This window comes from Melospiza georgiana, chromosome 6 (genome assembly GCF_028018845.1).
Source record: "Melospiza georgiana isolate bMelGeo1 chromosome 6, bMelGeo1.pri, whole genome shotgun sequence".
Lineage (NCBI taxonomy): Eukaryota > Metazoa > Chordata > Aves > Passeriformes > Passerellidae > Melospiza > Melospiza georgiana.
In genome coordinates, this window is record NC_080435.1 from 11,463,807 (window position 1) to 11,488,304 (window position 24,498).

The 24,498-nt window shown below is 43.7% G+C and overlaps 1 protein-coding gene across 1 annotated transcript in view; it reads right to left on the reverse strand.

Annotated features, from left to right (window-relative positions):
- Window positions 1-23,404, reverse strand: part of PRR5L (proline rich 5 like) — a 41,711-nt gene extending 18,307 nt beyond the window's left edge. Inside the window, exons 1-4 of the mRNA XM_058025638.1 lie at window positions 23,385-23,404; window positions 10,733-11,093; window positions 8,845-8,925; window positions 5,408-5,456 (exon numbers count right to left, since the gene is read on the reverse strand). Of these exons, the coding sequence (XP_057881621.1) occupies window positions 5,408-5,456; window positions 8,845-8,925; window positions 10,733-10,902 (300 nt within the window). The 5' untranslated portion in view covers window positions 10,903-11,093; window positions 23,385-23,404. The remainder of the gene's footprint in view (window positions 1-5,407; window positions 5,457-8,844; window positions 8,926-10,732; window positions 11,094-23,384) is intronic.
- Window positions 23,405-24,498: the final 1,094 nt, after the last annotated feature.

The window sequence follows — 24,498 nt, forward strand, 5'->3', positions numbered from 1 at the left end:
CTGCAGTGCCCAGCACCTTCTCCCTCCCTCCCTGCCACTGCAGGACCTGGGCATTGCCAGCGGGGCCCCTCCTGTGCACAGCCCCAGCACACCCTGGGCAGAACGGTGCCCTCGGACCGTGCCTGAGGCAGATCGGATGCTGCCTGTCAGGAGCACGCAGTCAGCAGCGTGGGTGTGGTGCCAGCCCCCAGACAGGGCCAACAGGAAGGATTTGGGGTGGCAGCCATGCCACCAGCACAGCCTGCTCTGCTCTGAGTGCTGCATGCAAGCAGAAGCCTGGTGGAAAACAGCTGAGATGCTTTGGCTGCAACTCCACAGAAACCATCAAGGAGGCTCAAGCCATCCCAGGCAACTTCACATCTTGCCTGAATGCCATGTCTGCAGTACAGCAAAGTACAAATTAATCCCCCTGCTAATAACAAGTCAGTCATTACCTTTGAGGGAAAAAGGCTTACACAAACATCCATATAATTACGGAAAAATTCTGCTTTCCCTTAATGTCTCCAAGCCAAACATGGCTAGTATGCCTTTTAAAAGCCACCTTCATATTAACAAATTAATATTAGTTTATCAAACAACATAAGCTTGAAACAGAAGTAAACTGATCCAAATCATACTCAAATTAATTTACCTCATTTTGCTGGGTGGAAAAAAAATTTTTCTACAGAATATTACTGCATTTCTTAAATGCACCCTGTTTTACAGGCAGCTGAGGCTTTGTGTTCTAGTGCTAAACCACACTTTTACAGGCTCTACAAGCACATAGCCACTGCTTTGTGGATAATCTGATGTAAATTTGAGAGAAGAAGCATCACCCAAACTTACTTGGCAAGTATTTTCTACAAAGTTATTGCCAGCTGCACACAAACCTAATTCTTGGCAGTGTTTCACAAAATACAAATTTGTGTGAGCTGCAGTATCTCATATCTAGAGCATCCTCCCACCCCCATCTTTTTTTCTTTAACACTTTAACAAGAGGGGAAATACTGACAGAAGTAGAGAGATCACTTCGATCCCACATAGGGGAGAAACTGCAAGATAAATATGAAATCACATCCTAAAATGACTCTTCCTAGAGCTGGTTTTGTTCACAACAGATAAAAAAGAAAGCCCACTTGAAGAGATGAAAGTGAGGCAAGGAGGGTAAGAAGTGGAGCAGAGCAGGCAGACCAAGTAGGCAGCACTGCTATGATCCAGACCACAGACAGCGAGGCAGGGAGCAGCTCTGGGAAAACCCCACAGCCAGGGCCCCTGAATTCACCCTGATTGTCCCTGCTCCAGGGGGGATCCTGCTCAGCCAGGCCATGGCATCCTGGCCATGCTCTGAGTGGGAGCAACCTGGCTCCCTTTGGAAGGACTCACACACATCTACAGAGTGCTGGGGCCCGAAAGGAGGTGTCCCTGCTGCCACCCAGGACGAGTGCTGAGCTGCTGGGGGATTCCATCCATGATAACGAACCTGGGCAGCTGCCATAGAGCCTCTGGAGCTGCTCCATCAAAGCTGCTCTAGAAAGTGCCAGATGAAGCAGAAATAATTAGCAGACCTGCAAGAACAGAGGTTCCCAGACAAATACAACAGTAAAGACCAGCTTGACCCAAAAGAGTATTGCAGACACACAGCTGAGCTCTGCAAATCACACAAGTGTGAATTCTGTTCCTTGCGCAGCAGCCGAGCTGCTGCAGGCCCTGGCAGCAGGCACAAGACAGCACTTGGCTGGAGAAAAGCTGGTGCTGCCTGTATCCAGGAGTAACCATCACTGCAATAGCCTACACAATTATTTCCTTGCCTTGCTGTGAAACAGGTAGACACAGAAACCTGTCATCAAGGAAGGATGCATCGCACCCCCTGTATTTTTCTCTTTAGCTAAGCAGCCACATGGCCTTTTCAGCAGCCACATGGCCTTTTAGCTACGCTTCACAAAGCAGCCTTTCACAGGAGCAAGCAAACATCGTGAGAGATGCGGGAGTCATCTCTCCAGGCTGGAGTTCCAGGAAAACATGCAGTGGGGACCTTAAAAAAAATCTTTATGGTGCCACAAGAGAGGGAGGAGAGCAGGTTTCCCCCTATCACTGCAGCCACCGTGCACAGCTGTGGAGCCTACAGCGAGAGAAACTCTGACCACAGAAAGGTTCACCAGCACCACTATTGACTGCTCTAAAGGCAAAGATAAAATCAGTTTTGGTTTGGACCCAGGCTCGCCTCATTGTTGACACCACTTGCTTTTCAGCTATTTATTATCCTCTTGCTGCCTGGACTTTGCTTGACACCTCAGCAGTGTGTGCTCTCACACGCTGCAGCTTCGCACGAACAGCAAGCTGGGTCTAATTCTGAGTCAGGACTTGCGGGCGCCTCTCCACTGCAGCAGGCTGGAAATTATGTAACAGCTTGCCTCTGGTTTTGAGACATCAAAAATCTCATTGGATTAGATGAGGAAACACAGTCCACTTGCCATTCCTCACCTACCAGGTCTTCCAGCTCGGGGAGTGGACATCAGGCATCAGCTCTGGGCATTTGACTTTCTGCATTTGCACCCTATGGGTTCTGGGAGAGGATACAGTGCCTGGGAAGGGAACAGGTCTCTCTGCCTTGGGAGGAGACAGTTTGGAGTTAATAGACACAAATGCATTTCCATTTTGTCCCCCCATGAGTTTCAAGATTAACACATCATCCCTTCCAGAGGTTTTTTTTCAGGCTGTTGTAGAATGAGGCAGATAATGCATCAATTTATCAACGCTTGCTGATTTTATATTTAAAATTTTTTCTCCACCAAAACAAGGGCCAGACAGTAAGAAAATGAAGGGAGCTTATCTGAAAAATCACACAGCTCCACCAGAGAAGTCCCAATTGCCAGTACACCCTGTTCCTCCAAATCCCAGCCTCTTACCTTCCATGGTCATAAGATTTCCACCTATTGCAGCAAAGGAACCCAGCAGGGAGAGGAAATGGTGCCCTGCTGGGTTATTGAGCAGAGAGGTAGGTACAAATGCCCCTCTTCAGGAAATTCTAGAATCAGTTCATGGGCAAAGTCAGTCCTGACAAACCTGAGCATGAAGCACTGCTGTAAGGCAGATCTGCAACAAATGCTGCAAGTCCCAACTATCTGGCATTTTCCCTCAGGCTTCAATCCAAGGAGAGGGGTTGTATATACAGTAGGATTGCTAAAGCGGCAGATTTATAAACACAACTTTCCTTCAGAATGAAACATCTGAGTTTGTACTGCAGCCCTTATGGGAATTATATTTCTCTTTCAAAGACAAAACAGACTCATTAACTCTGGTATGATGATGGCTTGGTAGCAGAAAAAGACTGCGTAAACTCCAACCATTTCCTAAAAATTCCTTTAGCAATTTCAGGAGCTAAAAACTGTTAATTTGCATGAGTGCTGATGAAAAGGACTTGTGAGTAATTAAGTCAAGTTGATCACAAAGGTAGCTTTGTCTCACTATAAAAGCTCTGTTCCATTTTAGTCTTGAATATTCAATGCTTATAAAAATGTGCATGTGTGAGTGTATAAAATTTACATAATGTAAAATCCCCAACTCTTAAAACAAATGTGATTTTAAAGTTCCTCTTAGTGGCTCCGGTTATAAGTGCCACGGCATAAGAAATGGAAAACGTTCAAGTCAGTTTATCACATCTAAATATTACATGATCCCATTAGTTGCTCTAATTGCTGCTAGGATATTTAAAACTGCCTGGCTACAGAGAGAGCATATTCTTCAGGGTCCATTTCAATGCAGGAGGACAGAAAACATGGTTCTTGGAATAGTTTTCAGCGGGCTTTAACAGATGTCAGAGGAAGTCACGGCCAAAAGATGCACTTCCACTCCGCTCCGCATCCTGGCGACCCACTCCCAGCACCTCCCCCATGTCAGAGGTGATGACCACAACACGTCAAAGGAAGTAGTTGGAAACATTGGGTTTTTTCTTTCAAGGTTATTTTTCAGCCAAATCAGCAGCTTGATTCAACTCTGCTCATCTTGGTGGCAGCAGTACTGCCATAATTCAGCTGGCATCAGCAGTGAAACAGAACCCACAGACAAATGAAATAATGCTGTCAGCCCTTCTTTGGCACATGAACAGTCTTTCCCCACTCCGTGGCCCTAGGATTTCTCAGGAAAGAGGGTTTCTGAGGAAAGACATTCAGGAGGGAGTGGTAACTTTTATCATGGCCATATGCCGTTAGTCTAGAATCAGAAATAAGTCTGCATCTTACCTCACAGAGGGAAAAATCTCATTTCCAACAACAGCCTTTATCTCACAGTTTGTCCCACAACTTGCCTGCACCAAGAGTTTTACCTCAGGCTAAGTCTGACAGATGCCAAGTTGCTCCTTTTGACACTGAGCAAAAATACCCCAGAAATTAAATGTGAGCGCTGGTGGCTGCCACCCCACTCAGGGTCTAGGAAACATCCTGCCTTGTGCCGCCAGCAGCTGCCTCTGCAGTAAACAACTTGTGCACAGAGGGGCTGGGGAAGTGAAACAGAATTGCCCCTGGGGCAGGAGTTTTCTTCTCACTTGATAGCACAGCAGGGGGATTTTTTAAAGGCATGTAATCTAATAAATCACGTAATCTGATAGGAAACAACACTAGTCTTCTTTTTCCTCTTTCAAGCTGTTAGCACGCACACAGCAGCATCAGCTGCTTCCGAAAGTACAGAAATTTTCTCTCCCTTACTCAAAGGGAAGAAAACCCTCTTGTTTCCAGCAGCCCTTTTTTTTTTAGCAGTCAACAAATTAAACTGAACAAATTAAAACACTGAAAACCATCAGTGCCTTCTAAAAATCATCCAGCAGGCTTTCACACGGTTACATAAGAACCTCTGCCTACCTGACCAGTGTCAATTAAACACAGCTACACGTATTCACATTTGTGATTGTTCAGGTCTGTCATGGTTACTTCATCTTGCACATTTTTCTTTTTCAGAAACTGCATTCATATTTGTGGGACTAAAAGGCAAACATCACCCAGGTTGATTTCCTGCTGATAGAAACTTCCTTCTCTTTGCCCCCTCCTGCCTCCAGGCAGTTGTCATTATCTCTCCTCTTTCCCTTTGCTGGCCCCTGTTGCAGAAAACCTTTTGATTTTTCTACACTCCAGAAAAGGCATTGCATCTTCTTTAAAAACTTCAAGTGAATTCCTTGTTGATCTTGGCAGGCTACTAGCAGCATTTCTTAAGTGCAAAGGAAGATTATCCTTAATTCTGCACTCACATCGATAAAAATATTTACTCCCAGGGCTATATGGCCCACATTTTAAAAGTCCAGTACCTCCATCGTCTTCCTCAGTAAAACAAAAACAAAACTTGTAGGCTACACACACGGAAAAAGGGATCCTAGTTTTGTTATAGGCTAAAAAGCTGAAGGGAGCAGACTTCAAAATAAAGCAAGCAAGTCATGCAATACCTGAAAGTAATCTGTGATGAAGGATCCAAGTTCACTCTTCAGCAGCCGTCTGTAGACAGAAGGAATGGAACCATGAAGTAGCAGCCACTGTTGGTCATTTCTTACAGCTATATCTGCACTTTACTACCAGGCATACCAAAGATACAGCAATGTATGGGAATGGGTCCTTTTGGGCACAGATTTCTCTTACATACGTATTTTACAAAGGCTATGCTCAAATTATAAAGGAATTAAACAGTTTCTCTGAAGTCTTCGATATTTTAAACCATACATCTAGAACAAGTGAAAAAAGAAATTACCTCCCTGAATGAACAGAAAGCTGGGAAGAAAATCTGGAGTTATTTAGATTGAAATCCATAATTTTTTCTGCTTTCTTGTTTAAACAAAGATGCCTTTCATGTCATTGAAGACAGCATATCTCCCTAATATTGTACTTCCTTTTCTTTTGGAAGTAGAAAGAGAGGAGAAATGAAACAGAAGCTGCACCCACATTTTAACTGCCACATTTCAAACAATAAAAAACAAGGCATATTTTCCAAGGAAGAAATTCTAGAAACTTAACAAGAGGTGTTTCAAATACATACAGGCAAAAACCACTCTAAAGAAGTCTTTTTGATGAAAATTGTTGGCTTTTAAATTAGGCCATGATAAAAGCTTTAAATTCTAATGCATATTTGTGGTTTTAAAAAAATTATGCAAAAATCAGGATTGTTTTACATCAGAGGCAGCATCAAAAAAACAACTCAGGATATTCAGTGCATTTGCACTTTAAGCTTTCAGTGATTGAGAATAAATTCTGTAGCCGTAAATTCTGCCTAAAATTTAAAGGTTGCCCAACATTTGCCAATGCCAAACACTGCAATTTTTTTTCTGTTCTAAGAGTTTTGCTTTTTACCAATGTGAAGTACAGTCAAGAGCTCTTGAAAACAGCATTTGAATCAGCAATCATCCAGCTCTTAGGCTGGGTTTTTACCACCAAACTATGCCCCTTTACCTCATCTCTGCTCAAAGTCAAATTTGACAGCCTTCCTCTCTAACCACTTTACAATGCTTCTGCATTTATGAGCATGCCAATGTGCCTTTACTCTTTCTCTCTCTGAGTGTTTGTATTCACCCACCCCAATCAAAGCCCATGTCTATGTCCATGAGACCAATAAATCAGGTAAGTCTTTGGGGACTGATTTGTCAGAAGCTTTTCCACTGGCTTCAGCCAATCCACCTGACTTGACAAGCCCAGCGGGATTTGGCTTCATGCAGGTAAGACCAGCAACCAGACACTTGCACCTTAGGAAAAAAATGAAGGGAGGGGTCTCTTCCTAAGCATGGCCAGGTCATCTCCCACTTACAGAAATTCCATTTAACAAAGGCATTTATTACATTTCCTCTTGCTGTGACAACTGACTTTCAGAGCAGGTAAAAAAAAATTTAAATTAGCCAGTGAGATGTTATCAAATCACAGCAAGATAAAATCTAGGTGGCAGCAATCCAGAACAAAATGTTACCACCTGCTCATCTCCTGGTCCTGTCATTACCATCCTTCTTTAAAACTGTCCCATGCTTCCCCTCTGCCAAATGATGAAGCATTGTGCAGAACCTGAGAGCCTCTTACTGCATTTGCAAACTACAACCCAGGAGCTGAGTGGAGAACTACAAACAAGGGCAAGGAAAATGCACCAGCTCAACTTCATGCCCCACAAGAGTTGTCTGTCTCAGAGGTCTGGCTTTTCTCCAGTGTCAAGCTAGGGATTCCCCTTGTGCACAGAGCTCACCCTGTGCTGGGAGCTCCATCCAGAACCACAGGTGTGAGGCTGCAGGTGTTCATGCAGACACACGCAGAGGCCTGTCCTTTGCTCCTTAGATGGGCATTAATGTGGATCTGAAATGGTCTATTTAAAGAGTGACATTTGGAGATGTAACCAATGCTCAGGGCACCTGCAGGAACATTAATCATGTAATTCAAGGTGAGTGCTTCCAAGTACAGCCTGGCAGTGCATGTCTGTGAAAAAGGGCATTTCCCCTCCCACCATGAGCACTGCCCTCAAAGCACACATAGTACATAAAGAATTTCCTGTTCTTTGCCTGGTTTTCACCACTCTGCATTCGCTTCAGCAACCAGCATGAAGAGAGCATGGTCCAGCCTCTGGGGCCAAGCCCAGACCCCACAGCAGTTCTGCCCAGTTCTGCCTCCCTGGAAGGGTGGGAAGGAGCACCTCCTTGCTTCAGGGGAAAAGCAGGATGCAGCCACTGCTATGGGCAACAGGCGAGTCACAAAGCCCAAAGCCACTCCCCAAGTCTGCTAACAAGCTGGGGCTTTAGGTATTTCCCAAGCCTTATGACATCTGGTTTTATTTTCTTGTCCACAAATACTCATCCCATGGAGAATTAAGACTGCTCCAAGTGCTTAAACCTAACTTGAAGACTTCTGACCTGAACACACTAAAATATCATTAAAGTGCAAGATGCTGCCCTTGCTCAACTCTCAAAAGGAATTACATTAAACTTTTTGGGTTTGGGACTAGACCAAATTGGACAGAGTCTCCTGCCCTGATGGCTGCATTTATTTTGAAAGTGGGGAAAGGGGTAGTTTAGACTGCTGTTTAGTACATACTTAGCTCAAACTGTCATTTGAATCTTTTGGATTCAAAAAATGCAATAGGAATGAGGGGAGGGCAAACAAAAGAAGAAGAGAGACACATGACAGCACTCTTGATGAATTAATATGGATGCACTGGTAAACAGAGGAGGAGGAACCTACATCCATTAGCCCTGACAATACTTCTCTCAGCAGCACTTGGAAACCAAGGCAAGAATAAATAGTTCTTTATCTACTCCACAGTCCTATCTATTGCTAATCAAACTTTCCAACTAATCAGAATGAAACCACAGATAATCATGAAACCGGCTTTTAAAAGAAAATGATACTTTTAACCATCACTAGCATCAGTGACAAAAAATGTTAGCTAGGTTTTTAGTTGTTTTTATCTTTACTGTTCATACTTTCAGGTTTTGCTCTGCAATTATCATGTGAAGATTAAGCCTTTAAACAAAATGCTGTGGTTTGCTTTAAACACTCCACAGTTCTGAGAAGTTTGGTTTAAGAAAAGAGATGCCAATATTATTATATATAAAACACATCCAAAAGAGGCAGAGCTTCTAGGAGGGAACAAGATCCTTACAACCCAAGCCAATACACAACCTGTCCTTATCAAAGCTACACAAGTTGGAGAAAAATGATCCAAATTATCCCATGCCATTCATGTCACTCGATAGCAAGAAAGAAGTAACTTAGCCAGAAATCCCAAAGCTGTGTTTAAATTTGCTTTCATCCCTTCTCCTCCCACCAATACCTTTTAACTGTGGTTCTGAAGGCAACAGATCCCAGCAAACACCAAGCAAGCAGCAACAAAAATCCATTTTCATGCATCTCAGCAACCTACCTGATATTTTCATTGAGAGTGTAAAGTTCATTGTTCTGCAATCCTCCCCCTTTGAACACATTTATCACTGCTGTTTGTACGCTGCCAAAAAAAGAAATGAGACAGGACAACATCCATGAATAACAGTGTGATTTACCACACAGCACACCATGAGCAAGGCACCAAAAGCAGAGAGATTACAACCAGGTGGAGATAATTGCCCTGAAATAGTTCCACTCTATCTCACCTTGAAATTGTTACTCTTAATTACCTGCATCTCCCCTGGGAGACAGAGCAGAACCAACCTTAAGTTCTGCATAGGGTAAGCAAGGGAAAGTTGTCACATGGGTCCTGCTCGTGCCAGATGTCTCTTGAACACAACTGTTTGGGGGATCTTTGCTGGGTGCTGCAGGCTAGTTGCTATGAGGAGACGTAGGATTTTTGATAATATCTGCCAAACACATCACACTGCATTATCCAGTGATCCTGCCATGAGCCACCCACGCTGCAGCATCTGGCGAGACCCTGGCCATGCTGGAGATGTTCTGCAGCCAGCATCACCTCAGTCAGATCCCAGTCTGAGCACTGTTAATGCCTGTAAGATGCTGCTGGAGTATCTTCTAATTCTCTCACCAGCACAGAGGAAGTAATAAAGTGACAGCAGACAAGAAGGTTTAGCAGTTCTAAATCTTGCCATGGCTAACAAGGGCATATGTCATTCCCTAAGCAGACATTCCTTTCTGTGGGCTAGTTATGGCATCTGCATGCTTCACAGACCTCAGCTCACTATCATGGCACAAAACTGCACTGTTTTTGCCAGGCTACTTTTGTGTGACATTGGTAAACTGAGCTAGGTCAGCAAGTAAGAACAGTCTGCAGAGCACAGAGCTGGTGCCATGTGGCAGAAGGGAAGGTGGGAACACCCATTTCTGGTAGCAGCACACCATTACAGCAGATCAAGACACAGGACTCTTCACCTTTCACACTGTTTTTCCAGTTGCCATTGCTGCATGACACACATAGCAGACAAGATTTAGCTTTCAGTAGGAAATGCTGATTGAAGCCACGAACTTAGTAGTTGTCAGAGGAACTTGACTGTGATAAAAGCTTCATAACACGCAAATACATACCTTTGTGAATTAATAAACTGGCATTTATTACAGTACTAGGATTGTGTTTTCCTAAATGGTACTTAAAAGATGCAACTGTTTACAAAAAGCAATTTTGCTTTTCAGGACAGTATGGCTGAAAAACAACTGAGCACTAGTAGGTCTAAATTTTTCATCTCCACAGATGCTTTCAATGCCAGCAAAGCCTGGACATGCCAAAAATTTCTGCATGCTTATAAACAGATGAGCTTAGTCTTAAATGGTATGAGGCATGTCGGGAGTTTAGTTCAAGCATGGCTTAAAGAAAAAGGCCATGAAGGCATACAATTGAGAGAAAAGTAAAAGGTAGTTGCAAAGCAGTTCCAAAGCAGTTCCCAGCCTGACTTCTATAAACAATTAGACTCTCTCAGGCATCACTTTATAAACAATAAGGTTCTCAGGCAGTCTTCCCATAACAAGTATAACACCCTCTCTGGGAAAAGATGGCACCCTGAGAACAGATGTGGAAGTTTTGGGAACCGTTCATATCACAGTGGGAACACTGGTTTTGTTTTGTGTAAACAATCAACGGTGTAGTAAAACAAAAGGTGTGGTTAGAGTTTTCTCTGTTAGCCTATCATAAACCTGGATTTTGGAATATGCATGAAGTTCGTTAACACTATTATTTAAACTGGCTGATCGATCAATAAACCGAGTTCGATGCATCAAAGGATTGGTCGTTCTCCCCTCGCTTCAACAGAGGCACAAGCGTAAGATACACGTAACCCTCACTGAGGAGCTGCTGCAGGGCGAGAGCTGACCTGTTCCAGGCAGAGTTGGAGCTGAGCTGCATGGCCTGCCGGGCGGCCTGGAAGCGCGGCAGATCGCTGAGCACAGGGGAGCTCATGAAGCGCGGCCGGGGCCTTCGGAACGAGCCCATCCTGTGGAGCTGCAGCGCCAAGGACAGAGCTATGGTGAACCCTCCTTTCATAGGGTCAGGCACAGCGGAGCAGGACCATCAGAAAGGCTCTTCTCTCCAAGGGTCAAGCATCAACCTCAGCAATGTACATGAGTCTTCAAGCCCAAGGACTCAGCCAAAACCCAAGGGAGAGCCCTGGACTAGCAATTCCCCACCGTGCCAGGCTGTGACATGCGCTGCATGATGAAGGAACTGAAGCAGTCCTGCAATGCAAAGAGAAAAGAAAAGAGTAAGGAACAGAAGGGAGGGATGAAAATATCCTGTGCCATTAACAGCAGCTTTGGGAAGACTCTGGAATTCCAGAGTTCTTCAAGAGCCCTATTTCCCATCTTGGCCATTAAACAATGACCCAACAGAGCCAGTCAGAAATGTAAGCATGGTCTCTCTTTTGGCTTCAATTAGCAGAGCTGCAAGATGCCTCAACTCTTCTGCCAGAGGCACTTGAAAATACCTTTAAATACAGTTAGCCACTCAGCTTGTATATAAAATAGTAGAACTGGAGAAAGAGAAAACTATTCCACTAGAGAGGCACAAAAGATGAACAACAGAAAAAAAGATGAATAGACTAACACAGTGCTTTTTTTTTTGAGAAGTGTTGTGCAAGGGAATAAACCCACTTGCTATCAGTTCACTACAAAAAGAATATAATAAGGAGCTTCTTCAAAAGAGTTCTAACATGCAGATATTTTGAGCATGAGCAGGGCTTTTATGTTTCTGGTTTTTCTACAGCATGAGAAGTAATTGCTAGGCCAATTACGAAATGCCCGTATTTTCCACTCTGATCACCATCTCTGTGTAGATGACTGTGTAGCCCCAAGTAAACCACAGAAATAGAAGAAGCAAGCTTGAATAAAAGCCACAAAAAAAACTTTGGCAAAGCTTCTGTACTTTGAAATCCTCCCACTTTAGATGAATACAAGCAATAGATGTAGTTGGCAGTTTTGAGAATGAGATGTGGGACACAGGAGAGCAGAGGGGAAAAGAAACAAACAAAAGAGTTGTGTAACTGAAAGATGTAAAGCAAAACCTCTTTTCTACTACATCTACAGAACGAGGTGAAAAGAGAGATGGTCAGACAAAAACAATGCTAGGTGTCTGCACTAATTTGACTGGTGTTCAGCCCCAGGAAAATCTTTCCACTGCCCAAACTATAATTAACTCTTACATATAAGAAAACAGCTTTCTTCCCACCTGGCCAGCGCCATTTTATGCTGAGCTCACTTTGCTACCCCAGTTCTGCACAGCCTTGGCAGATTCTGATCAATCACCATGAAGCCTTTGCAAGGCCTTTGCTGTGCCATGGACACCCCATGCCCTGCCAATGAGGAGGCTAATGGAGAAAACACTCCACTTTTTAGGCACTGAAACACACTGTACTATCATTCTTGGTGCTATTCAAGAAATAAATACCATTGTTATACACTCACAAGCTAAATACAGTTTGCAGAGATCTCTGTGGAACTGGAACATGACTACAAGTGCAACTTTTTCCTTCCTTTAGACGACAACTGGCTGTCTTCAGAGATGACAAAGCCCAGACAGTCTTTGGTGACACAAGCTTAGCCTTAACTGTTGTTGCTTGAAAGGGCAGCAGTCAGTTGATTCTTTGCCTGCTCTGTTACAATTAAAATAAAAGCAAAAACAAAGTCATAACTTTTAGACATTAAGACTAAACGTAAACTAGTACAACCACATCAGCAGGATCTTTTGTGTGCATTTTGTAGCACTGGTTCATTTGACATTGCCCACACATTTTCAATCTGCCAGCAATTTCTCCATTGACAACTGTAACCACATCAGAAAGCACCAGAGGAAAAGCTACAGCACCTTGGAGAGCCGAGGCAGGTTCTTTTCATAGCAGACCAAAGGGTGGCCACAAGGCACAGCCCAAGCATAGAGGCTGCTTCTGTTGCAAAACAAGAGCTCCTGCCAATGTTTGTCTACAAGTTCCAAAGCTGACAGCATGAGGAGCTGAATGAGTGACAGATCACTTCTCCTGGCAGCACTGTAAAAATTCTCACTTAACAATCTTTACACATAGAAACACAAAATTATTTGGGTTGGAAGAGACCTTAGAGACCATCTGGTTCCAGCCCCCCTGCCATAGGCAGAGACACCTTTCACTTTCAGAGGTATAAAATGCAATATAAGCATTATTTCTAGCAGGCATTGAACAGGGCTAGAAAGCAGTGGTTAAGATGTGCTAACCCACAAGCCTCCTCTTACCACTACCCCAGGTGCCACAAAGGCATGCAAGCACCCTTCTCCCCAACAATGAAATCATTTTGTAGGATGCATTCATATTCATTTGAATTAAATTAAGTTGCAAGGGGAAAGCTTAAATTCAGAAATGTAAAACAATATAACAACCTCTGTGCCTTAACATATATAAATTCAGGTATGAGTAGGAAATTCTTTGACCTGTTCTGTGCAAACAGTAAAACAGCACAGTGAGGAAGGTCTCTTCTGAGCTTGGGCTAGGGATTTTCAAGACTGATTCCACACAGCAGAACCATGGCATTACACTGGGCCCCATGATGAACTTCCTGAGCACAGGTTACCTAGGGAATGTGCTTAAACTCATTGAAACATACGTGCTGTTTTCCTTAATCTCTGTTAAAAGTCACCAGGACAGATAAAAACAAGCTCTTGCCTGGGAAGAGCAGATAAGACACCCCAAGCCTTCCTTTCCCAACGCAGCCCGCAATCTGTGTTACTGTCAAGTCAACCTTACTTTAGAATCTCATTAGGAATTTAAAGCAAGATCTTCAGCTTTAGGACTTGATTAATGGTCTTATTTCTTCAGGACTCAAAGACTCAAATCTCTCCTATCTTATCTAAACCCAGTAACTATTAAATGGCAGGCACACCAAACTCTTACTCTGAAGGCAGGCTAACCCTAAATGGTATCCAAGCATAACTGACCTTGGTGTTACCAGAACTGGAAATGCCAGTCTGTGAGAAGGACCATTCTCTCCCCATGCCCACAGCCCATTTAAACTGTTTTCAGAGGCACAAAAAGCCCAAACTAACAGAGTGTTTACTAAAAAACTGACTTTTGTAACATGTACTCTGCAGATCCTGTGCACCTACCTGACAGTACAACAAAGCACCTGAACCCAAGCAAACCCTTCCATCACTCCAGATTTTCCTGTCACAGCAACTAGCTTCCACTGAATGTTTTCCCCAAAGCAAGGAAGCCTTGTAAATAATGCTTCATTTTCACAGGGAGGTTGCAGCAGCAGTTTCTTGGCAATATCTGTGGTGTGCATTCTGCAGTGTGCAATTTTTTGGCTTTTTACTGGGAGAAACTACCCCTGTGGCAAGAAAGGCATTAACATAGTTATAGGTTAGTGAGAAGCTCTCGTGGTATTCAGGCTATTTGAGCTATTGGGAACAAACAGCATTTAGCAAAATGCTGAGCAAGGAACAATTTCATCTTGCTGTGAAAACTCTCACAGAATTATGCAGAAATGTTCAGAAACACACTGTTCTTCTAGAGGCTTTCACTATAAACTCCTTCACATCTGCATTTTCTTCTTCTGGTATTAAAGTGTTTTAGAAGGCTACAAAATAAAACAACTTCTAATAATCACAATCCTATTAGCAGTCACAGAACTTGAAAAAGCTTACAGAGAAGCAAATACTTTTCCCCTTTTACACAGAATGATAGGAGACACCAGGATGTTCCAGGCACCAAGCAACATTCTCTCCATCAATTATAAAAGACATTAAGAGCCAGAGACTGAAGTGCAGTGACAGCATAAACATACAGCCACACCACATAATTTCTCAGTGCCACGTGGTTCAGCTGCTGGGATAATGCTTTACATGGCATCAGGGGATTTCAGACTGTTTGCCAGCTGATATATCCTAAAACATTCCCCACTCTCCTCATCTTGCTTAGTGACCCTGCACGCCTTTTTTGGCAAGACACTCGTCATGACTAAGTCAGAGAGACAGGTATTGCTCTTCCTTCCCTTCCAGATATACTATCCCCCAGTTCTTTTGTTTTCCTTAGCCTTGATTATCATCTCAAAGTCCAGCTACCAAAACCCTCTAGAGCTCTAACAAGGCAGAAATGTCATCTGTGTAAAACTCAGGTCTCCAAGGGAGCTAACTCTGCAAAGATGAAAGTCAATGTCCCCAACTGAGGCAGCACAGCAGGACCATGAGTCAATCTGACAACAATGTAATTTCATCCACTTGTAATTCACCACATCTGAGTAAACACTTTTAGGATTAATACGAATCTTCAAAGAAAATAACTGAGCATCGAGACAAATCCTTTTCCAACACACATAGATACGGAGATTTATAAAAACATTACAGTCATGAAGCTAGGAAACTTTTATTATTTGTTTTCTGTTAGCCATGAAAAACAACAGAGAAATCATTATAAAATGATTTCATGAACTGACCTCTCCCTCCCAACAGACCATAATATATCTGACTGTCTGGAGGAAAAGCAAGACCAGGAGCCACCCCTACTTCAACATCTCTACTAAAGAAAGAAGAACCCAAAGTAAAAATTGGCACCAAGGTCTCCAAATTATGAGTCTTCATGATAATCTTGGGCCAAACAAACAAAAGGCCCATAGTAACTGAGATTTAACAGAACAGACCTTTTAAAATTCCTCTGATGTCTTCTCTGTGAAACTCAGAGCAACAACTGCTAACAGAAGTGACATGGCAGAAAAATCTTCAACTGTTTTTGCTTCTTAGAAGAAAATTTTCACCAATATTACTTCACAACAAATTCACACCAAAAAGCTACAGGTCCAAAAGTAACTTTAAAACAGGAGGGAAAGAAATAGTGGAGAATGAAACAGACCAATAGAGAATGATGGGTTATCCTGACATAACTGATGTTTTGCCATTTAATTATTTTTAGTGTTAAAAATAGCCCCTTCAAGGAGAAAAATACACACTTGCTTATATTTGCCTCTTATATGCTTCATGCAGTTGTGACATTGATGACCTATGATCATAAAATACACAAACTGGACACTGCAACATGCACTTAAGTGTTTTGTGATCATTTTGAGTGTAGAAGACACATAATCTTTAGAAAAATGCCCCACTGTACTGAGCCTACAGTGCTTAATGAGCAGTCCCATCCTGCCTCAGACACAAAAAGTATGCAGAAAGCTAACCAGATTCTTGTTAGCTGATTCTTCTTCCAGCCCAATAAATCTTTAACAAAGTATGTGATTGGCAAAACCCTTGATGAGAGTTCAGCTGACAAGATCTGAAGACACCACTTCTGACAAAAATCCCTCATTTACCTGCTATGCAGCCACACTGAGAAGTGGAAAAGCAGCTCACAACCTGTAACTTGGAGCCTTGTAGCTCATCATAATTACACATGGCACATGCATGAACTTCATTTATATTCTTACACAGGCAGTATTTGCCAATACTACATTAACAGCACATTCAGCTCCTCTTATAGCTCCCAATTGCTCAGTTTCTTAAAAGAAGTTTGATCATCATCTCGCCTACTTTCTAGGAGAGAAGATGATAAAATTGAGATTCTCTCAATAATTAACAGAGGTTATTTCTGGTCAACAATGATCAGAAGCTGTGTCTTAGATACCTGTCAGAAGCTATTGAAAGAGTTTCAAAAATGTTCAAGCAGTCTAGGGTCCAGTTTCAAGACATACTCCTTCCTACACCCTCATGCTTTCATGCCTTCACAGCTTTGGCTATCTGACCCATGAAAAGTTTAGTGCTTAATCTACAGCCCAGAAAACAACAGGAATTGAACTACATATTAATCTTAATATGATTTGAATCAAGTCTTGAATCAGCATGGAAAAGTGGTGACCCTTTGTCTTGTGAGCAGCTCCTCAAATAGGGAAAAGTTCATCTCCAGGTGTGCTCATGCCAGCACCAGGAGCACAGCCCATGCTAGGAGACATTCCCAGTTCAGGAAGGTAACTGGAAGAGTGTGAGACCAGCCTTCAGGTCTCTCAGTCTTGTCAATAGGATTGATCCAAGTCACAAACTTTAACAGACAGCTTCTTCCACCCATAAATTAATGGCATTTGTTTCTGAATCCCAAAAATCATCACCCCTCCCTGCACCATGGGAAAGCCCTGAGGGATCCCAGGGAGGCTCAGTCCCAGGCAGATGGGCCACTCAGTCCTGCAAATCACTCCTTTCATCAAGAGCTCTTGGAGGCATGCTAATAAGAGTAAAAATAATTAGCTCAATTTTCTGGCTGAGGAAATAAAAGTTGCTAAGCAAGTGAAGTGACTTAGCCTGGTCTTCAACCTTGCAAGCCAGGATCCTATTCATCAAACAAAAATATCCCTCTAAGCTGCTTTAATGAACCTTTCAAATTATTTGACAGGGTTGGAGAGAAAGTATGAATCTGATCTACCTCTCCTTACCTCTCCCTTCCTAAGCTGATTGAATACCAAAAGGTGTCTTTTATTTTTTTGCCCTGGCTTCACCACCACAAAGGCAGCAACTTGATGTCCCATAAATAGTCCTGAGGTGTTCCACTGGCCTGATATATCTGTAATTAAAATGGATAGATTGTAACTATTGAGCTTAAATGTGTTATCAAAGTGACATCAATAGAACTGGGGAAAACAGCCCTCTTGATACAAAGTTCACACTCTGGTATGCAATCATATAATCAACAATTTTACTGGCACAAAACACTGGCTACCCAAAACAAGATCTCCCCTTCCTTATCTTCCTAGTACACACCCATCTCCACAACAGAGACAACAGCATCCCTCTTTTCCATCCCCACCTTTTGCATATTCCTTCTTCCAATTTGACCCATACGATGCCTTTATTCACCATACATCTCAAACGACTTCACAAACAGATCTAACTTGGCTTTGATAACAGAACCATTTATGAAGAAATTCAGTGGTATTCACTCAGTTGTGCTCTGAGTTTCTGAGGTTAAATCAAACCTGAAACTCAAAGTGAAACTCTGCTTAAGAGTGAGAGTAAATATATGAGGAGGGGAAAAAACCTTTGTGCATATCCCACCATGGTCTGAGAACCTTCTCGGTAGCAGAGAGACCCCTGCAGTCCCCTTGGAGTTTACAGCCAGTTCAAAGCAAGACTGCTACTTCACATCTATATACATGACAGTACAACTACTCATTTAAAAATGTAAGAAATCAATAATAACACAGAGCAAGCCAGTTCAATGTGAACTAAAGAGATCTGCTCAGAGTAAAGAACACAAGAAAAATAAATATCTTATACAGGACTAGCATCTAAGACAGCAAAGTAATTTTGTTTTCTATCATAGATGTTCTCTGTTATTTCAAAGAAATTTTAATTCCTAGGACTCACATAATTCAAAAATTGGAGCAAATTTTTATGGCTATTAAAAGGCACTATATGGTTGCAAAACACTATGACGTGCCTGGGTGAGAATAAGAGCTCATTAGAATCACTTAGCTGACCAGAATGAAGGTAGAGACAAATTTGAATTAAATGCACTAACAGATTATTTAATCTGGTTAAAATAAATTGTATCTCCCTAATGAGGAATTACAACACCAAAACCTAGCTATGAAAGGCAAGAAGCAAAAATGTCACACAGGCTCAGAAAAATGAAACTGTTGGAGTGGTTTGAGAATGAAAAAATACACTTACCCCTTTGGTACAATGAAAAAACAATCCAGCAGAGAGGAGGAATGGATAAGAAGGGGGAAAGATAAGATCTATCATCATTTTCTGATCAACTGAAAGCTTTAGGGTATTTTAAGTTGCATCTGTGACAGTTGGAGCAACCACCCTTTCAAAATGGATCACTGCGGTGCTATCGTCATCCACAGCACCAAACTTACCTGCAACTGTTTTTTGAGTTTCACCCACCAACACATGGCAAATGCAAAATCACCACTGCTTCATCTCCAATTCTATAGCAAGGCTTTACTCAAGCTGTTAACACTCCAAAAACACAGCTGATTTAATAGCAAAGCAGTGCTCCAAGCATCTCAGGCCCCCTCATGCTGTTCCTACCAGTCTTAAACTAATTTGATTAGCAGGTGATTTTCAAGGAATACAGCTAAATGAGAACACACATGAAAACAAGGAAGATGAAACACACACAGTTGTTTCCTTCCACTGGCAGTATTCCTGCATTCAACAGATGCCCTAGTAAATGCACCCCTACTAGAGAAAAACAGCCCAAGAATGTATCACTTGAATGACACAAGTATGAGTAAGCTATCAAACTCTTTCTGTAGAAAAGGCCCTTGGACTGAATTGACAAATATGTTTTCAAACCCAGAAACTAACTTAGCATTGCTCTCCCTTCTGAATTTCACCCACATGGGAAGTGAAGAGCCATTCCTTCAGCACAGGCTCTAAAAACATTTTCACAAATCTCAGACAAACTTTGACCATTTAGACTGTTTGACCTTTTAGACCAGTCCTTCCTTGGTCAAATGTGGTGAAATTCACAAACAAATTCCTAAGGGAATTCCCAAGAGAGGAACAGACAAGCCACAGGATGCTTTCTTAAAGGTGGCCACACTCAAGGAGTTGCGGTGAATGGCTCATTATCCAAGTGGACAGCAGTGGCCAGTCCCAGGATAGGCACCGTTTAACATCTTTAACATCAGTGACCAGGACAGCGGCACTGGGCATGTCCTCAGCAACTTCACTGATGACACCAAGCTTGTGTGCAACCAACACCACAGGGAGGGAAGGGATGCCATCCAGTGGGACCTAGACAGGTTTAGATCCTGAACATGAAGCTGAACAAGGCAAAGTGCAGAGTTCTGCACCCGGGTCAAAGCAACCCCAGGCACAAATACAGGCTGGGCCGGGGATGGATTGAGAGCAGCCCTGAGGAGAAGGACTTGGGGCTGCTGGTGAACCAGAAGCTTGACATGACCAGCAATGTGCAGCTGCAGCCCGGAAAGACAACCACATCCTGGGCTGCACCCAAAGCAGCGGGGCCTGCAGGCCAGTGGGGGGGATTCTCCCGCTCCACTCTGTTCTCCTGAGACCCCACCTGGAGTGCTGCATCCAGCTCTGGAGCCCCAGCACAGTAAGAACCTGTTGGAAGGAATCCAGAGGAGGGCCATGAAGATGATCAGAGCAGCGGACCAGGGTGGGAGAGAGTTGGGGGTGTTCACCCTGGGGAAGAGACGGCTCCAGGGAGAGCTAGAGCACCTTCCAGAACTTAAAGGTGGCTTCACAAGAGAGCTGGAGAGGAACTGTGTTCAAGGGCATGCAGTGATAGGTGAAGGGGGAATGGCTTTAAAGAAAATAGCTTTAGATTAGACATTAGGAAGAAACTTTGTACTGTGAGGGTGATGAAACACTGAACAGGTTGCCTAGAGAAGCTGGAATTGTTCAAGGCCAGGTTGCATAGGGCTCTGAGCAACCTGATCTAGTGCAAGGCATACTTGCCCATGCCTGGGGCTTGGAACTAGATCATCTTTAAGGCCCCTTCTAATCCAGTGTTTCTAATCCTATGTTTCTATGATTTTATGCCAGGCAAAAGTATGGAGTGAGCGAAAAAGGTCATTTCAGAAGCAAAAAGGTCATTATCACTCTAAATGCAATGACATGTTTAATTTCCTAGGAATGTTAATCAGAAGCATGCAAGATATACTTTAATCAAACAATAAGTCAGCCACCAAAATGACTTCAGAACTATCTCTACTGTAACTAGAATGAGTATCTATTATCTTTGTGCTTTCTTGCACTTCATTCTTACTCCTTTTTATTTGATTTTTGTTTTCAAATTCCTGTTGTTGTTATTAAAAACCTAAGTATGCCCCTCATTTTTAACCCTGGGGCTACAAAACGTGGCAGTTAAGCAGCTGCTTATACATCACAGCCCATCCTCAGCCAGCTGTAGTGTAACTGGGGTTTTGGTAAAATCCTCAGTCCATCTTCTGAGCTGCACTTAAACTCATCTTGTGCAGTAAAAACAGGTTGTTATGCTCTACTGAATAGGCCCTGGAACCCAGCACATATTTAGTCAGTGTATATTTATGCTTGAACTCACATCAGTAGAAACAATGAGTACAAAAGGCCATACATTATGGGCAAAAAAATCCACAAATACTACAGGCGCCTAAAAAAGTCACATGAAAACTGAACTCACTGAATATGAGTTACAAGAAGGATAGAATTCTAGTACTTATGTGTGTGCTACTTTTAAATCCTTGCTGATGCATGCAAGTCCCATCCCTCCACTCTTTTCATAAGAACGGAGGCTACATCAAAGAGAAGGTTAAATATCTCACCTATTCTGTCTTTGGTTGCCGGAAATTTAAGGAATTGAAATTCCTCCAAAAGGGAGTAAGGACTCAGTAAACACTACCTGTGTTCCAGCTGAACTTTGAAAGCGAACGTTGAAAGCCTTATCGGAGTTTCAGGTGATATCAGACAACCCATAAACACACTGCATGAAGTTATTACAAAGAATTTTATCTTGAAGGCGGAAGACAAATGCGAAACTGTCACCTTAACTGTGCTGTAAAACTGCCAAAAGGAGATATTACTATTAAGCTGACATATCAAAAAAGACTCCCAATAAGGGCCTGAGTGCACTCGTACTTCGCTGCCCACCCCTGTCACTCCAGCTTGCCAGGGCCATCCATGCAGAACCCAGTGCAGCACACCACAGCTGACATCACAGCTACTTCAGCCAGAGATTTAGGATACCCCCTTCATGGACGACCAAGAATAATCCACCTCTGGAAAAGTTTCCTCCTAGCTTCATCAAAATGCACATGTTTTTTGACCCAAGCCCAAGAACTTTGCTCCCTCAGATGTTGTATCTTAGCAAGAATGCCATTCTGAATGCTAATGAATTGTGCATGAAGAGCATACCTCATCCTCTATTGCTGTGAAATTTGCATTTACTTCAGATTTGAAGTCTACTTCTTCTTGTGTTTTGGAGCACAAGATAATACCCTTTCATTTTTTAAGTTCAGTACTTTGGTAGCATCCCTAAGTTAATGAATCTCTTCTATGTTACAGCTAAGAGAAAAGCTGCATGCCTTCTGCAGAAATTTCTTAGCACTCTTCACCTTTGTGACAGGTCCATCAATCACAATGGTCTCTCTTGGCTGTAAAAGGTATACATAGCTTTAATAGGAGAACTTTAATCTAAGCAGTAAAAAAAGAATGCCAGTGCTTTTACATCACAATTCTCCTACACAGACATGCCATTAAGTTTTGGGTTTCTGCCACAGATCACGTTCTCAAATCTAACATCCTTGTCATGGCTGTAAAACAGCCGACATAATTTACTGCACAGATTTTCAACTGTAGGTCATTTTTTGTCCTGAGACAAAAAAAAACTTTGGTCATCAAAATTTTTGCTAACAAAGTTCTTCACAGAGGGAAGAGGATAGGATTTTACTTGCAGCTAGGGGGTTTTCAGGACAGTCAGTTCATTAGTAGACCACAGCGTCGTCTCCCCTGATTTAGAGCTATACGGTCAGGAGCTACTGCACAGCTGGACTGTGGCATCTGTTTAAGAAAAAGAAATATGCAACCTGTGTGCCAGTTCCTGTGTTTTGTGCATGCTGCCTCACCATGAAATACGATCTGTGGGTATATACATGAAATATGCACACACAGAGAGCACTACAGGCGAGATGTGAACAGGTCCTGCATGCTGATCCAGGTACCAGCGAGCTCTGCATAACCGAGGTCTTTCACACCACAAAATTGCAGCATTGCCTATAAATACGCTCAGCACTTGTTTTTGACAAATGAAACATCCCTCTAGTCAAGACAGCTCACTTACATGAACAAATCCTCATATGACTGGAAAAGGCGGAAAAAAATAGCTGTGCTTTGGACTACTCTCTTCAGCATAGACAGCCAGGAGCTGCACTGACTGGGGGACTGCTGGAATGATGCGAGGCTGTGGCTGATGTCCCATGGAGAAGACGGTGGCAGTGAACGTGTTTGGCAGTGGAAGGAACTGGAAAGTAGATTATGCCCACGAAATTGGAAAGCACTGTAAATATTCCTAGGGCAGAGGGGCTGCGAGTGCACGTTGGGGAAAAATGGGCGGCGACAGCACGGCAGAGGTACAAGGGGAGAGAGAAAGGGATGGAGCTACGCTTCACTTTGTTAAACAGGTGGCCAGCTACTCTTTTGGCTTCTGTCTCTACGTGCTAATTCAATTTGTTTAGAGAGAGACGGGAGAAGAATCTCTTTCCCTCCACCCGGTTTCAGAATTATTGCATCTCCTGGGGGGAAGGGTTAGACTAAGACATTTGGTTTGGAAATGACTCACTCGGCAGCGCTATGGAGCCGGAGGGTCTATTTTTAATATTTTCAAATGGAGAACTTACCCAGGTCTCCTGCCTGCACTGCGCTCCGGAGGCACGGCGGAGCGCGGGGAGCCGGCCCAGCCCGCTGCCTTCCGCAGCCGCCCCCCGGCAAACATCCATCCCCCGCGGCAGCGCCGCCGGCCCGAGCCCCCCGGCCGAGCGGGGCCGGCGCCCGAGCTCGCGGCTCGCACTCACCCCGGGCCGGGCTCCGGGCTCCGGGCTGCCGCTGCCCGCACGGACGGACGGACGGACGCACGGGCGGACGCACGGACGCGCTGCCTCCTCGCCGCGATCTGGCCAAATTTGCCACCCACCGGCCAGGATTTTACACTTCCTGGCGGCCGGCCAGCCCTTGCTGCTGCAGCCTGCCCCGGGCTGGCTCCTCCCCGCCGAGACAAGAGCCGGCCGGGCCGGGCCGGGCCGGGCCGGGCGGAGCGGGGCCAGCCCTCCTGCCTTCCCCGGCTCCCGGCCCGCTCCGCCCGGGGTACCCCTCCCGTCCCGCGGAGTCAGGAAGTTTAAATTCTTCTGACCTTGAGCGAAAGAAAGGCAATGGGGAGGATGGAGGAGCTCGGGAGGCCCTTGCCGGGGACGGGCGGCCGGCCCTGGTCCCGCGGGGCGCTCCCGGTCCCGGCTCGGGGCGCACCCGGCCCAAACAACGGGTCTTGTAGCACGGGGGAAGGGATGTGCCGGTTAAAGTTGGGGTTTATTTTATTTTGATCTCATGGTTCAAGGTTCCTCTGGCAGCCGCAGCGCCGTGCAGTTTGCTCTGTTCTGCTGTCACAGCCTACAGCAGGTATCAGACAGGAAACTGCTGAACAAAACCACGTGTAATTCGGGGTCCTTAAAGACATTAAAAGCCGCAATTAGTTGCAATCAGGGAGCAGTCGCATGGAACATGTAAGTCAAATAGTTACGCTGTCTTTTGGAGAGCTACTCATTAATTGAAAACACTTGAGACTTTTAAGTGCTTAAAGGAGACAAACCAAACTGCTAAAATAGTGAAATTTTCTTAAACTGTTTAAGAGCGCTTTGTGAATTATGCACTATACTGGTGAAGCTTGGTAACCTGATGCACTCCTTGTTAAGAGAATTCAAATTGTAACTTTACAACCAAGTTGCATCTGGTCTCAGAATGGAAAAAGCTGATGCTACTCTGAAACCAGTATGTAAATCCATTAGCTCATGCTGGGATCCTTTAACACTTTTAAGTTGTGTCAATATCCATAGTAAGCTTAGATAAGAACAGCTGCCAAATGTGTTTGTAGGAGAGGTATTCTCGCGTCTCTTTTTTCTGTCTCCAGATGTTTAA